General features: G+C 40.2%; 1 protein-coding gene across 19 annotated transcripts in view; it reads left to right on the top strand.

Moving 5' to 3' along the window:
- The window catches only part of SETD5 (SET domain containing 5), a 74,036-nt gene extending 59,320 nt beyond the window's left edge, over positions 1–14,716 (top strand). For 12 of the 19 annotated variants that reach the window (XM_077116655.1, XM_077116664.1, XM_077116661.1 and 9 more), the window contains 7 exons: positions 1,908–2,155; positions 5,198–5,254; positions 7,194–7,664; positions 10,021–10,319; positions 11,166–11,299; positions 11,775–11,863; positions 12,202–14,716. In XM_077116655.1, the coding sequence (XP_076972770.1) occupies positions 1,908–2,155; positions 5,198–5,254; positions 7,194–7,664; positions 10,021–10,319; positions 11,166–11,299; positions 11,775–11,863; positions 12,202–12,810 (1,907 nt within the window). In that variant the 3' untranslated portion in view covers positions 12,811–14,716. Of the gene's footprint in view, positions 1–1,907; positions 2,156–5,197; positions 5,255–7,193; positions 7,665–10,020; positions 10,320–11,165; positions 11,300–11,774; positions 12,025–12,201 lie in introns of all 19 variants that reach the window. The other 7 variants (XM_077116668.1, XM_077116665.1, XM_077116663.1 and 4 more) reach the window with 2 other exon arrangements.
- Positions 14,717–15,725: the final 1,009 nt, after the last annotated feature.

Below are 15,725 nucleotides of genomic sequence, written 5' to 3'. Positions count from 1 at the left end.
TACATTGTTGGCCCTAGCAGTCCAGCATTCTTTTGAAAGATTCAGTGCTTAAAACTCTTGAAATACACACAAATTATTCTAAATATAACTTATGAGACACTTATGTAACTTAGTTTGTTATACCTAGGCAATTAATAAGAAAAGGAGAAAATACTTAATACTTAAAGAAATTTCTGGAACAAAAAGCAAATCAAGGAAAATAAAGCATTTTCACATATCAGAAAAGAAACTGTACATTTCCAGTTTTTGGGTGTTGTTTTTGTTTTTGCATTTAGTCTTCCTACATTTCAACCTATACTAACTATCCTAGTTCAGTCCCTCATAACTCCTTATGAGAAGTAAACTACTTCATTAACTTCAAATAGTTTCTCACTTTCCAATCTCATCCTACCCTTTGCTGCCTAATTATTCTTCCTGAACCATATCTCTGATTGTGATCTACTATCTGAAAACTTTTTCTTATGACCTGGGATAAATGTCATTCTTTCCACTGAGCCTTGGGAGTACGATTTAACATAATGACTAAGAATGTAAATGTAAATTGTCTAGTTTTTACTTCTCTGCACATCACATTCCTCACCTTTAAAGTGAGGTCTATGAAAATAATAGTGCCAGATTTATAAATCAGGTCATTCACATAAAGCATATAGCATAGTCCTTGGTATTTTGTAAGGACTTAGAAAATATAGCTATTAAGTAGATTAGAGATTACAGTTGGGGAGGGGAAGTGTATGTTTAGGTAATGGTGTGTCAGTAAATAAAATTAATAAAAAATATAAATGTCGGGGGTGCAAGGGTAGTTCAGTGATAGAATTCTCACGTGTCATGTGGGAGACCTGTGTTTGGTTCCTGGCCCATAGACTTCCCAAGACAAGCAACAAAAATTCAGCAAATGGTGCTGTAATAACAGGATATTCACATTAAAAAAAGAATGAAATGTGACCCCTGCCGTACAGCACACCAAATATGTATGATATATATGAGAGAGAGATATATATATATCATAGTTACTAGTTATACTAACACACAGCAGTATGCACTTCTCTTGAATTTCTTAAAACTTAAGCATTTTTTTGTGTGCTTTCCTTTTTCTTAAAAAATTTTAAGCCCTTGAAAATAGAATATATGGTGGCCATTTCCCCTCATATACCTAATTTCAGTGGTTTATACTAGGTATTAATTATCTTTTAACTGTAAATAATTGAAAATAGGTTTTTCTCTGGGAAAGTGAGATGGGTGCTTTGGCCTGAACAATAACCAAAATATATAATGTAGTAGTTAATTGCTTTTTAAGTGGTCCTATTTATATTGTGGAAAAAGTATTAGAAAGTAGGATTCTTACATTCAGAAAAGCAGTATGAGCTTAGTTTTTTTAAACAGTTAAAAGTTTTGTAGAAATCATTGCACAATTTGAAGCACTCTAAGGCCTACGTATAGGTATCTAAGATACCTAGGGCCTAGGTATCGATCAGGAAATGTGTAGCTCTTGTCTACTAAAACAGAACATCATAGTAAGAGTTGCTAAAAGCAGCAAAAATATATAAAAAGAGTATGTATTCAGCATCCCAGTAGCTTGAGTTGGTGATGTGGCAGTTAGGTAGAGAGTGATTTTAACAGAGGGACACAGGTTTGTAATTTTCAGGTGCTCAAAACACAAAAAATAAATTATATTTTGAATTGGAAGAGATTAAATTAGTTGATTTGGCCTCAGCCATCAGTTAGTCGAAGTGTCGTATTTTAAGTGTGGTAATCAAAGTTTCTCTGAGTTTTGGTTTGATTGGTAAAGATAATGCTATGAAGCAAAGGAAGAATTAAAAGCCAATGAGGGTTAGAGGTCAGTGGCTTTGCTACAGAGCCTCCTTTTAAGCTGTGATTCCATACTCTAATCTAAGCTTTGTATTTCACAGACTTGTTGAGTCCATTAAAGAAATGGAAGTCTCGCTATCTGATGGAGCAGAATGTCACCAAGTTACTGCGCCCTCTATCTCCAGTCACACCACCCCCTACCAATCCAGATGCAAAGAGTCCTCAGCTGACCACCCCTGGCCCATCTCACCCTGGAGATGATGACTGTCGGAATGGATACAACCTCATGTTCTCACCTATCACGTCTCTTACTACTGCTAGTCGCTGTAATACTCCTCTGCAGTTTGAGGTGATTTGGGTTTGGTTGTTGGGAGTGCTGGATCTGAAAATCATCATTTGCACCTCACTTGAAAAAATATCATTCCAAGTGCTTCTTTACTGTGTTCCTTCCCCATTCAACCAGAGAATGGGAAACCTCAGGGTCATTGTGACCTATTACCTGGTAGCCTCTCATCTTTGCAGCCCCCATCGTTCCCATATAGGAGCACTACTACCACAAATCACATTCATCTATCTTGCATGTAGTCTGTCAGTTTCTAGAACTTTAGGTAGTAAGCATGCTAGATCTCCATCTTTATCTGTACTATAAACCTTGTTTAAAATAGGCCTGTAGGTCTAGTGACACCAGCCTGAGAACTCAGATTATACTGATTGATTGTGTCTCCATTTCTAGGCCTTAATTTTAACCAGTAAAGTGTTTTCCACTGTTGTTTGGTATTCTCATTTTGGCCTTGGTGTACAGGGATTCAGAAAGCTTTGGGTTATGGTTTATGGCAAATGAGATTTTCTTCCCCCTACTCCAAGTTGCTTTCCTTCCTTGTTATTATGTGTTGAGTATGAGAAGTAGATAAGAGATTAGCAACATGTATTTATCAGATACAGATTTATTATATTCACTCTTTGGAGTAAGCTGTTTCAAAAAATAATTCTGAATCGCTTTAGTATTCAAGTTGGGTGGCAGCAGGTTTTTCCAAATAGAATCCATGTATATAAAAGAACTCATCTGTTGCATGTTGCTTTGATTTGTAATTCACTTAAACAGACACTGTCTTCTGCTTCTCAGAAAAATGTTCCTATCACTAAACACACTTAGCTTTGCCCATAACTTGCACTTCCCCAGATGTGTTCTTTGATGAAGGTGAATGTTCTAACCTATCCCATCATACCTGTTCAGCTTTGATGAGAGCATGAGGATTAAAAATACCTGAATTTAAATAGGCTATTTCAGAAAAGAGTAGCTAAATAACCTTGAAAGTACCTATATTCTATACCTAACTCCAGACCTTATTAACTTACTATTCGAACAAACCTCTTTCTGGGAAAAAAAAAAAAAAAACGTAACAAAACAAAATGTGGTTACTTTTTCTTTTCCTAGGGAATTTGCCCTAAACTACATTTATTTTTTTCCAAATCCCCATGGCATTCTTAGCTAGATATTAAAGCAGCTGATTCAGGCCTTACTAACTTTACTTTGTCTACTTGAAATGATCTTTTCAGTTAGTAACTAAAGTATCACAGTAAAATTTCATAGGAGGAAATTCTTCTCCCTAGAGGGCAGTAGATTATAAATATAGAGTTTTATACTTTAACAGTGCAGTTTTTTTTTTTTAACTAATGAAGGTGGATCACTTTCCGGAACAGCCAAGTTTAGCATTCAGTACATTCCCTATCTGTCGTATCACTTTGTATAACTATGAAGCATTATGCAAATGGAAGCTTTTTAAAAGCATAGTGACCCCATGTCAATTTAGTGATGTATGATCAGAACATAATGTTGGAATAGCAGGAGGGAAAGAAAATGTTTTTTAATATTCAATAGCCATTCCTTTAAAAAAAATCCAGTACCTCTTTGCACTGTTTTGAACTCATGACTAAGGAAATTTAGTTTTTTATCAGTTAAATAAACCGAACTTCACTATATGACCCATCCTTGTCACCATTCTAATTGCCATACTCTTCTATGTTCTAGTTCAGAGATGAGGAGTCTTTTTTTTATTAAAGACCAATGACACATAGAGAGGTATCAACCAGGTTTCACAAGTAAAGACCAACTTAATTTGGGGAAGAATATTTTTGAAAGGGAAAAATAGTCATTCCCGGAGAAGGATGAGAAATTTTTTCAATGCCAAAGAAAGAGGTGAGAAGGCATGCAGTGGATGAAAACAAGATCTAGAGAAAGTATGAAGAAGGAGTGAAAGGAACATTGGGAGGGCAAGCTTAATTAATTAGCCTCTCCTGTCCACCAGAATAGCCCTTCCCTTATTTTCCTGCCTTGAGGTCCATACCCCACTGTCCATCTCACAGACACACATGCATAGATACTACCCACCTATCCTCTGAACAAATCCACAGCCAAGGTATCCTACTCTTTTAATGCAGATTTGATTCCTGTACCACAGTATAGGTCTTTCACCTAGGTCACAGTTTTCTAGACTATACATTAGGAATCCTTTCCTCCCCCCAGCCATGCCACCCTGTAACCTTGTCACAACCACCACCACCATCTTTCTCCACATTTTACTGTTCACATCCTTCCAGTATGAGTATGCACACGCACATACACTCACATGCATGCACATAGCTTCTGTGTGATATATGACTGCTGCTTCAGGTGAAAGCTGTGGGTATCTCTGTTTAGGGCATAGGGACTTGAAATTTGTACACGTGTGCCTTTTTTTTTTCTGGCTGTAGTCCCAAATGTGCAATTGATTTTAACTTGAGAGAACATCTGTGGGAGCACTCAGTTCCAATTAAATTATTCCAAGAACCAATATTCCAAGAGCCCATGAGCTAGAAATGCTGTCAATTCATTTCCCATAACTGTCACTTAAGAGGAATTGGCCTTCTCTCTACCTCTGTCATCCCCAGCATGCTAAGCAAGTCCCCCTGGATGACAGTGAAGCATCCAAAGAAGTATGTGTAGAGAGGACAGAGGTTCCTCTAAAGAAGATAAGTGTTGAGTGCCAATCAGTAGCAAATACTATACGTTGCTAAACTCTCATTTAAATACAAAGAAAAATACTGTAAAGTTTCACCAATCTAACTCTTTTCTGGTGTCTGCTTGGGATGTTTAATTATAGCATGAAACATTATAACCAGTTTACCTTTAAATGCTTTCAAAAACACCAGGAAGCATTTTAACAAGGCATTTGTCCGTTGAGATGAGTTCTGCAGTTAAGCATTTTCCCTGTGCATTCTTATCCCCATCCCCACCCCACCCCCCAAAATTGTGGCTAACATCTATGCTTGCTTTTTACTTTATTTTTTGTTTGTTTTGTTTTGCTTCTTAACTTCGAGTAGATGAATAACAAGATGCTTTTCCCTCCTCTAGAACATATCCTCCCCTGAGAGTTCCCCTGCGCATAGGCCCGAGTCCCTGTCACCCGAGGTAGTTATCACACCATCTCAATCACACTTGGAAGCTGAGAGTGAGTGTGCAAGTGTGTACCTGAGTGTGTGGGGAGGGCTGGGGGATCAGTGAATGGGGTAATGGGCTGGAGGGTGGCTGATCGGTCACAGTAAGTTGAATGAATCTTCCCATGTGTGACTGTGACTACTCAGGACTATCAATGTAGATGGAGGAAAATGAAGCAGTGGGTGTGTGGTGGGGTTTGTTTTTGTTGTTATTTAAGGGAGGGGTAGCTGAAGAGTTCTATTAAAGAAAAGTAGAATATAGAAGTTTAAAGGATGCTGAAGATGCAGGAGCCTTATTAAAGTCTAATTAACAAATAAGATCTGTTTTGTTCAGAAAGTTGAATCAAAAGTTTGTAACGAGGAGCTAGCTTTTGTTGTTTATTATTCAGGGCTAGAAAAGGAACAGGTTACATTGGAAAAGTTAGGCAGTGATTTATGCCTTGCTCCATTTAATCTGTCAGCTCTGTGTAACCTGATGTTCTGAGCTTTGGTCAATAGATTGAAAGCTTCTTGAGGAAAGAAGAGTCATTCTGCCTCTTAGGTCTTTACCTTTTTCTCTACATAACTCCTTACTGGGTACACAAGGAAACTGGCTTGCTTCTGTGTCACAGGCCACTCCTGTCATGGTTGTGATATGGTGGTTGTACAAAAGTGGCATCTCATAGAATGTCAGTTGAGTGCTTTTCTCAGAAACACTACTGCTGTGGAGATGTTAAATGCAGATTTTAGTATAAGAGTCTCTTAACCATTACAAGATTTCAACAAATGAAACTTTGAAGAGAAAGTTTCCTGTTGAAAGTTAAATTTCTAATAACTTTCAGAAATTAACTGAACTGTTAACCTCCCCCATGTCTGGTCAAAAACTGGGACTGAACTCAGTGAAATTTAACCATATTCTGAATTAGTATTTTGTAGATCAGTGTGAATTTGAAAAAGTTTGTATTTTACTAGTGTACTAGAGGCGTTCCAGCTATTTTCAATCTAATAAGGAAAGGAAATTCTCTCTCCTTAGTTAAAGATTTTAAGATAGCATAATTTGGAGGCTAACATGGTATATAGTATGTGGTGTAATACAATTCTTTGTAGAGAGTTAGTGGTGGACTATTCTGGTGTTATAAGGTAAGAAACAATACCATTCTTTGTAGGGCGTTAACCAGCTGATGGAAAAGTCTTAGGGTTGGGAGGTAGCAGATGGTATTTATTTTTGGTATATTTCAGAATTTCAGATTCTCTGCGGTTAAGGGCCTTAGTGGTCTTATGGTATATTGACATGCATTAGAAGATAGAGAAAGAATCGAGTGGCCAGAATATTCTATGAGAAACATACCTATTTAGTAGTAAAAGTGAATGAAGTACTGGTTGGTTGACGTCTTTAATACCACTCTCCTTTACTGAACCAGTAACTTAAGTACTCACCTTTCCGTGTCCTCCTACTTTCCTTCACTTTTCTCCCTCCCGCACCGTCCGTCAATATTAATTTAGAGATGAATAACATCAGAAGTCAGTTATCTTAAGACACCAGTCTCACCTCTTTAGTGTGCATGAGGCTCAGGTAAATTCCTAATACTGCTGCCAGACCCTCAGTATAGCACACGATGACTCAGCAAACACGATGAAAGGCTAATCAGGCAAAATAGTCACATTTGGCCAGTTATCTAATTCTGACTGTCTCAGTATTCTCCTCCAGAAAACTTTAAAGCAATTTGGGAAAGGCCAGGATTTTTTAGCAATCTGGCCTGTTTACACTGTTGCTATATGGGACTCTTACAGATGTTAATGGCTTTCTTTCTTCTACTTCCATCCCTCTTATCTTTTCCTTGTTCACCTATACCTTTTTGCTTCCCTTCCTTTCTGCCCTCTGACTTTATCCTTTCTCCCCTACCCCATGTCTTCGTTGGTTTTTATTCTTCCAGCTTTGTCACCGAAAAGACATGGATTTGGCAAAAGTAGGATACCTTGACTCCAACACTAACAGCTGTGCTGACAGACCTTCTTTGCTCAACTCAGGTCATTCTGACCTGGCTCCTCAAACCTCCATTGGACCCGCTTCTGAAGCTAGCTTCCCAAGCAGGAGTGGAGATGGACTTCACACCCTTGTAAGAAACTCAGACCAGGCATTTCGGACAGAGTTTAACTTAATGTATGCCTACTCCCCTTTGAACGCTATGCCTCGAGCAGATGGACTATATCGAGGTTCTCCCCTAGTAGGGGATAGGAAACCTTTACATTTGGATGGGGGATATTGTTCCCCTGCAGAAGGGTTTTCCAGCAGATATGAACACGGCTTTATGAAAGACCTCTCTCGTGGATCCATGTCACCTGGTGGTGAGAGAGCCTGTGAAGGAATCCCATCTGCTCCCCAGAACCCACCACAGAGGAAAAAGGTAAATGTCTTGCATTACATAGACCCTTTTGAAGAACATTAACCAAACAATTTGCTGAGTTCCTACTATGTGTTCAGTTCTCAGCATTTGGTAAATAGATACAAGTAAGACATTGTCTCTGCCGTATCCAGTGAAAACAGTTTGATGAGTGCGATAAATATTCAGCAAATTTAAATGTCTACTGTGTTTTATGCATTGCTGGCAATTTAGAGGATAGAGCAAAGTAAAAGAATGATAACAGTTTATGTTATTTAGCACTTCCCATGTTATAGGCATAATGCTGAACTCTTCATCTGCATTTAATCCTCACAATAATAATCCTGTGAGATGAGAAAACCAAGGCAAGTTAAATAATTTGCCCATGGTCACACTGCTAGTTAAAGGGAGAGCTGGAATGTTTACTAACCAGGTCTGTCTGATTTCAGAATGCATACTATATTATTGCCTCCTAGGTTTTACTCTGATGAATCTTATAGCAAGTGATACTGAGACTCAGCAGATAATGACATAAGTAATTAGTTACAGTAGTGATGGATGCTCCAAAGGAGTTGTTCAGGTGTGGGAAAAGCATCTTAATAGGGGAACTTGACCTAGTCACATCTGTGAATGGCATTTTGAGAACAAACAAAAGGCACTTAGCAAATTTGAGGGGTGGAGATGAAATGAGAAGTGATAGGTTCCCCATGTAACTGAACTATAAACAGTGGTTAGGTGAGGATGTTCCAGTAGGGAGAAGTAAAGCAAGTAAATATGTAAAACTCCATTGGATAGGTAGTGTGGTTGCAAACAGTTGAATGCTGTAGTGTTAAAAAAGAAGAGGCAGGAAAAGTCAGGGGAAGAGTGTTGAATGAATGAGTTTTGAATGAAGAGGAGAAGACTATGGAGAAAGAGAGATAGGGCAGACCATGGAGAGATTCCAAATAAGTTGGGACTTTTCCTGCAAATTGCAAAGCCAAAAATATGCTTTTTATATCAGTGGTTCTCAACTAGGGGCATTTGGAAATGATGAATTGTCACAGTGACTTCCATTTATTGAACACGGCTCGGCTAGGGATGCTAAGTATCCCGTGTGTGAGACCATCTCATATAATTGCAAAATATCTGTGGTACCTTCATTGAAAATATGGCCTAGTAGCTTTTTATATTTGTATTTCAATAAAATACATGAACAGAACTTATCATTAAACTCTCTTCCAAATTTGGTGTATAGAAAATTGTTTTTTCATATTTTTGTTATATTTTACATTTAGACAGAAAAATGAGAGCTCTGTGGCTAGAGGAGGAAGAAACACTGGCTGATAATTTGGAGTATGATAGTAGTGGGTACAGAAGACTTGTTGCCTGAATAGCATTGAGTTTGGGGAACAAGAAATGGAAACAGTTTTTGGATTTCTGATTTCATTTTTAATTATTATATGCAAAAATGATTAAAATCAAAATTTGTTATTTCAAAAAAATTGTTGCGCACCTACTACAGGCCCTGTGCTAGATGTTCAAGATAAAAAGCCAAATAAATTTGGTCCTTGCCTTCATAGAACTCATAGTTCTGTAGAAACAAGCAAGGTACTCTAATAGATATTAAAGCCTGTGTAAGCGCAGTACACTAAAACAACAAAGAGGAGATTCCCTCGGCAGTATTGGGAGGAGTGTTTCTTGCTGTGGCAGTTAGGAAAGAAAAAGTAAAGATTAGGCAAATGAAAGGGGAGTTAGGGAGAAGTTTCCAAGTATAAATTTTCTAGAGCTGCCTTACTAAAGTAAAAATTGAAAATCATTTCTTCTCCTTTAATGTAAGCTTCCTATGTATAAGATAGAAACAGTAACAAATCTCTAGATCCAACTTGAATCCTGAAACACTGACTTTTTTCTTTAACTTCCTTTTCTCTTTTAATAGCAACTAACTAGGGATTCTTAGGGAGTGAGGAAGAGCTATCAGAATCACCTGGGAGGCTTTATTGACTACACAAGCTTTCGGTTCTCCTCCCTCCCTTTTCTAGGTGTACCCATTGTTGCAAATTACTGTGATAGTGATAGAGTACCTTCTATTACTGGTGTGGAGTGGTATAATCTCGTGGGTTTTTCTAAAGGCAGTAAAAACTTTGAGAGTTACTGGTTGAACATCATTCTCCAAAAATATTATCTCATGGTTTATTTTCTTCATCTTACCAATTTCTGTTTGGTTTAAATGTGTTGCTGTGCTCAGGTCTCTCTCACACCTGGAAAAGTTGGCGTCTGCTTTGTTTACATGGCTTGGCTGGTGGTTTACTAGGATTCCATCTTCTCTTCTTTTTCCATTGGTAGTGATCCAAGTAGCAACGTCTAGCTGACCTTAAGAGTCCCATTCTTGTTTCCTTTCTAGGTATCTCTGCTGGAGTACCGCAAACGGCAGCAAGAAGCAAAGGAGAATTCGGGTGGGGGAGCTGATTCTACACAGAGCAAAAGCAAGTCTGCAGGAGCTGGGCAAGGCAGCAGTAACTCAGTGTCTGACACTGGTGCCCATGGTGTACAGGGATCCTCAGCCCGAACTCCATCTTCCCCTCACAAAAAATTCTCCCCATCTCATTCCTCTATGTCCCATTTGGAGGCGGTAAGCCCATCAGATTCCAGAGGCACTTCTTCATCCCACTGCAGACCTCAAGAGAATATCAGCAGTAGGTGGTACGTTTCTATTTAATTCTTTATAATTAAATTCAGGAAGGAAGTGTACATATAAGATCATTCCCAATTTTACCTAAAATGTATGGACACACTAATCTGAAAGACAAAGCAGACAGCGCTGTATATCCTATCAGCCACAACCCCCCAGCCTTGCAGAAATGGAGAAGTGCTACCTAGCCTGCGGAGCAACTCTTGGATATCATATAGTTGTGAAATCAGACGAGCTATTTTATTTGGTGGGCAATAACACCACCTCTTCTATTTTCTCTTTTTGTATCAAAGGTGAGTTCAGCCCGTTTCCACTTGAATTAACAACAGATATCTCTGCTCCACAGCATATACCATGAGATAAGACATACAGTCTGAGAAGACCTGTAGTCTTTTAGGGGAAACCACAAATCAAAAGCTAAATAATACTGATAAGAAGTATTGAGAACCAAATGAGTGAAATAGAGAAAAAAGCACAGGAATTCAGAGATCTTGAACTGAAGAAATTAGGAAAGATGAAACCAGGTTCAAATGAATAATATTCATTTAATCTGTGAAACATTTATGTGCCAGACATAGTAGCTTCACAGAGGAGGAAATTTGGCAGATTAAAAAAAAAAAATTGGCCTTTTTTATTCACTTTTCCCCTAGTTTTTTTCTTTAAAATTATTTTTTTCTTTTCTGTCTGACATAGTTTGAGGCAGAGGAAATACCTTGTTTTAGATTGGTCCTAATAAAAACAATGTTTGATGATGTTTTAAGAGAACACCTTGTACAGCCTTTGTCAGGGTTTCATTTATATCAGACTTTTGATTCTAAAATGTTGTGGCTTAAACTTGAACCATCTTGCCTTCACAGGATGGTTCCCACTTCAGTGGAACGACTCCGAGAAGGAGGGAGTATCCCCAAGGTCCTCCGAAGCAGTGTGAGGGTGGCCCAAAAAGGAGAGCCCTCTCCCACGTGGGAGAACAACAACACAGAGAAAGACTCAGGTGAGCCTAGACCTTCTCTTCCCAACTGGAGCCAAGCTCCACACAGTTCACATCAAATACTGGGATGAGGCAAGTCAGTTTCTTACACGATTGGGCTCCATTTTACATGAGGTTTTATTTCTGCCTTGCATCTGTTCTTTTGGGCTGCAGTATTCTTAAGGTTTAGCGTTGCTTGCTTTCTGTCTGTTCTTTTTTCCCAAGGGATACTTTTCTGTAACTCTTATCTCTCCAAAGGCCTGGAAATCCATCTTGATGAAGGATGAAGAGAAAGAAGGCTACGGAAATCAGATCAGGCATTTTTTTAAATAGCCCGTAATTAACCACTCCTTTTGGCCTCCTGGCATGCTGCACTCACCCAATTTGTCACAAAGAGAGCAGCACGGGTTGGTGATGGCGCTGGTGATTTGAATGAGCAATGAGTGTTTCTCACTTATTCTAAGAAGGCAAGTTAAGTTGATTTTATATTATCTTCCAGACCCTGCAGATGGGGAAGGCCCAGAGACAATAAGCTCAGCACTCTCTAAAGGAGCAGCCGTTTACAGCCCTTCCAGATACAGCTACCAGGTAAGACAAGAAATGCTGATTTCTGGGCATAGAAGTTTGTCCTGGGTTCCAAATGTTGTGTGATCCTGGCCATCCTTTGCAGTTGAGATGCCTTTATATGAAGAGTCTTTGCATATAGTTTCAGCAGCCTCGGAAATAGGTCATCATCTGCTCACCTTCAGGTAATAAATCATGCCAGTTAAATACATAAGACCAAGGACAGCCTTTGTACTGTCGTTGATATCCACAAAAGAACAACTGATTAAAAAGAAGAAGAAAAAGAGGATATTTTAAATAATTCATATGCCATTTAAGGGACTTGTTCACCTCCTTTTGCTTTTCCTCCTAACTCTTTCTAGCTCCTGCAGTGTGATAGTCCACGGACAGAATCACAAAGCCTCCTTCAACAGAGTTCCTCCCCCTTTAGAGGACATCCCACCCAGTCTCCAGGATACAGTTATCGAACTACTGCACTGAGACCTGGAAACCCCCCTTCTCACGGTTCTTCAGAGTCATCCCTCTCTTCTGCGTCCTATTCCAGCCCCGCCCACCCTGTGTCCACAGACTCGTTGGCCCCATTTACAGGGACACCAGGGTATTATAGCAGCCAGCCACATTCTGGAAACAGCACCGGCAGCAGTCTTCCAAGGAGGAGCTGCCCTTCTAGTGCTGCTAGCCCTACCCCACAGGGCCCCTCAGACTCGCCAACCTCAGACTTGGTTTCTCAGTCCAGCACAGGAACTCTGAGTTCCACCTCCTTTCCTCAGAACTCTAGGTCATCATTGCCATCAGACTTACGGACTATTAGTCTACCCAGTGCTGGGCAGCCAGCCGCCTACCAGGCCTCCAGGGTATCCGCGGTTTCCAATTCACAGCACTACCCACATCGTGGGAGTGGGGGTGTGCACCAGTATCGACTCCAGCCTCTGCAGGGGTCAGGAGTCAAGACTCAGACAGGACTTTCCTAGGGCTTCTGGATTTGGGCAAACAGAACTGAATGAGCCCATAGCTGCTTCCTTCCAGCTGCCTCTGGATCCTAGGCCGAGCATATTGCTGGGGAAGGGGGGTAAAAGATGCCAGAGGATTGGTTCTGGTCGACAAGAAACAAGACTTGTGGTCTCGACTGGCCTCTGGCCTTGGAGAAAGATGTAAATCTTGTCTGAAGCAGAGACTATAAAGAAGTTTCTCCCTGCTGTTAAGGGTACATTGTTGATAAGCAAATGGTGTTTTGGTTAGTAACGGTTCTAAGTGCAATGAGTTGTGTTGAAGCCTGCCTCCCATCCTTGCCTGTAGCCTATAGTCACTTGTGCAGTGAAGAGATTTCTTTAAATTTTGGGAGGAAAAAAAAATGTTTTCAAAGGAAGAAAAGTAAAAAGAGTCAATCTCAAAGCCCCAAGCCATCTGAATAATGTTAGGGTTTTATGCTCTTAAGAAAAAAGGTAGGTATTTAAATGTTCACTCTAAGAGAACTGTTTCAAAAGCAGATATCTGGCCAAGGTGTGTCCACCACCAATACTCCCTGCCTTTATCTTAAGATCACCAAGAAGTAGACAGAAGTGGTGAAGCTTGGAATGTGCTCTGACTGAGGGGTGCCTGGCTCTGAAGAGTGCATGGTCAGCTCTCGATTACTCAGGAGCAGAATATCCTAGTAGTTTGTATGAACCCCCAGCTGTTCACATCCCACTCCCCCCTCTTCAAGCCGTTTCACAGCTCAGTGGCCCATAAAGTTGGTAGACAAAGGAAAGAGGTATGATAAGTGAGATGGGCCAATTGCATTGCTACTTAGCTCTTGGCAATAAATTTGATTGAGAAGGATCTCAAGTAGTTTTGGAAATTATTTGAACTTTACTTTTTCTATGCCCAATGAATCAGGAGTTGATGATCCCATATGAGCAGGACTGCCCCCATGATTGGGGAGCATGCACTCGTGACTGCAGGGTAAGAGTAGAAGGCTATGTTTGTGGAGTGGCACCGACAGGACTGTGATTGTGTGTGGGCATGTCCCACAATTCTCTGGGGGATGCTCACTCTTGCTTATTTGAGAGTGGACAAGGTGAGAGTTACAAAGCCACCCACACACCTGACACTGTTCTGGATGAGATGAGAGCAGACTGGCTTCTCCCCATCAGTGCATTGTGCCTGTTGTACACCCCTGAAGGAGCCCTGGAGCCGGCCCAGGTGGGGTACACAATCTTTTTAAATTCCATATGGTTGCCAGCTTATTTCTTTCACTTGTTTACTGTAATATCCGGCGTGTTTTTATTTATCTAATTTTGTATTCAGTTATAACCATGGTAGGGGTAGCGAATATATGACAGGTGTAATCCCTGGTGCTGCAGTGGACCTTACTTCTTTTCTTTTGGACGAGATAATACTGTGAGTCTCCCTTATTACTTCCCTTCCTCCGAAGTTTTTTTTCTCATTTTTTCCCCAAGTCTCTTACATACCCTTCCTTTCTACCCTCCCTTACAACTATCATATGCACAGTCTTCTCTCTTTGTGTGTGACTGTTACAAAATTTCACTTTTTCAAAATTGAAATCAGGTGTTTGCTCAAACAAGGGGAGATTTTTTTTTTTAATGCTGAGTTCTCAGCAGAGTATTTTTCTTTTTGTTATTTCCCCCACAAACCCATCAGTCTGGGAGAGCGTTGGGAGTGGAAATCATGTTGCCTGGGATGCTGGTTTCTTTGTATATTATATAAAACGTATGTAAATGTCTCTCCATTTGGGCTGGGGTTTGCATTCTCCCCTTGGTGGTTAACCAAGGGGAGAGGCCAGCGGGCAGGCGGCCCTCACCCTGCCTGGCACGTGCAGAGACCCCAGCCACTCTGTGTGGGCAGGGTGCTGTCAAGACCAGACCTCTGGGGGGGGTGGGGGCGGGGGGTGGGGGGAACTCTTGGAAGGGAAGAAGTATCACTTCTTTCTCAAGTGGAGTGTTTACACCTTGCTGTAACATTTGAACTTTCACAAGAGATGTAATAATTTTGATAATAAAATTCTTAACCATAATAATCAGAAGGTTGAGAACTTCTTTGTCGAATTCTGTGACTTCACCTTGCCTAGTTTTCCAAATGCTGTGTTTAGGGCAAGATGAACCTACATTCAAGTGAATGTGCTCTTGGGCTTGTTTTCCTCATAATGAGGCTAGTGATTACTCCCCCTTTCAGCCTTTCATGATTAAGGTTAGGCCAGCATTAAGGCACATCTGCGACAGTGGCAATACACATTGAAAATTGACTTGAACAGGAGTAGAGTTCCTGGTGTCAGCCTCGTTCATTCAGCAGCTATTTATTGGCCCTCTTCTATGTGCCAGGCATTGTTTTTGATGATGGGCTTAAGAGGGGGTGAAATATCCTGCTCTCATAGAGCTTATATTCTAGGGGTAGGGCAGGGAGAACTGAACAGGAACATAATTGCAAATAGTCGTTACCATGTTACTGTTTCATAACAGTTATGTGACTAGGGCAGACAAAAGGGCTACTCTGGATTGGTTGGTCAGGAAAGGTGCCTGAGAAGTTGATATTTGAACTGAAACTTGAATGATAACGCGGCTTCATGAGAAAATGTGAGTGAAGAACATTCCTTGACAATTAGCTTGGTTAGGATATAAATGAACGAACATATGTCAGGGGTAGTAGAAGATCCAGTAAGAGAGGAAGAAGATAGAGGTTGGATCATGTAGAGCAGGGGTCAGCAGACTTTTTTCTGTAAATTGCCAGATAGTAAATATTTAGGTTTTGCAGGCTATATGATCTCTATTGCAACTATTCAGTACTGCCACTGTAGTGCAGAAGCAGCCATAGACAGTGTGTGTCTGTGTTCCAGTAAAACTTTACAGTATTAGGTGGACAAGTCAAATTTGGCTTCAGGCTATAGTTTGCT

Source organism: Tamandua tetradactyla, chromosome 9 (genome assembly GCF_023851605.1).
Source record: "Tamandua tetradactyla isolate mTamTet1 chromosome 9, mTamTet1.pri, whole genome shotgun sequence".
NCBI classification, from domain to species: Eukaryota; Metazoa; Chordata; class Mammalia; order Pilosa; family Myrmecophagidae; genus Tamandua; species Tamandua tetradactyla.
The sequence above is the reverse complement of the archived record's forward strand: the minus strand, read 5'-3'. Positions and strand labels throughout refer to the sequence as shown.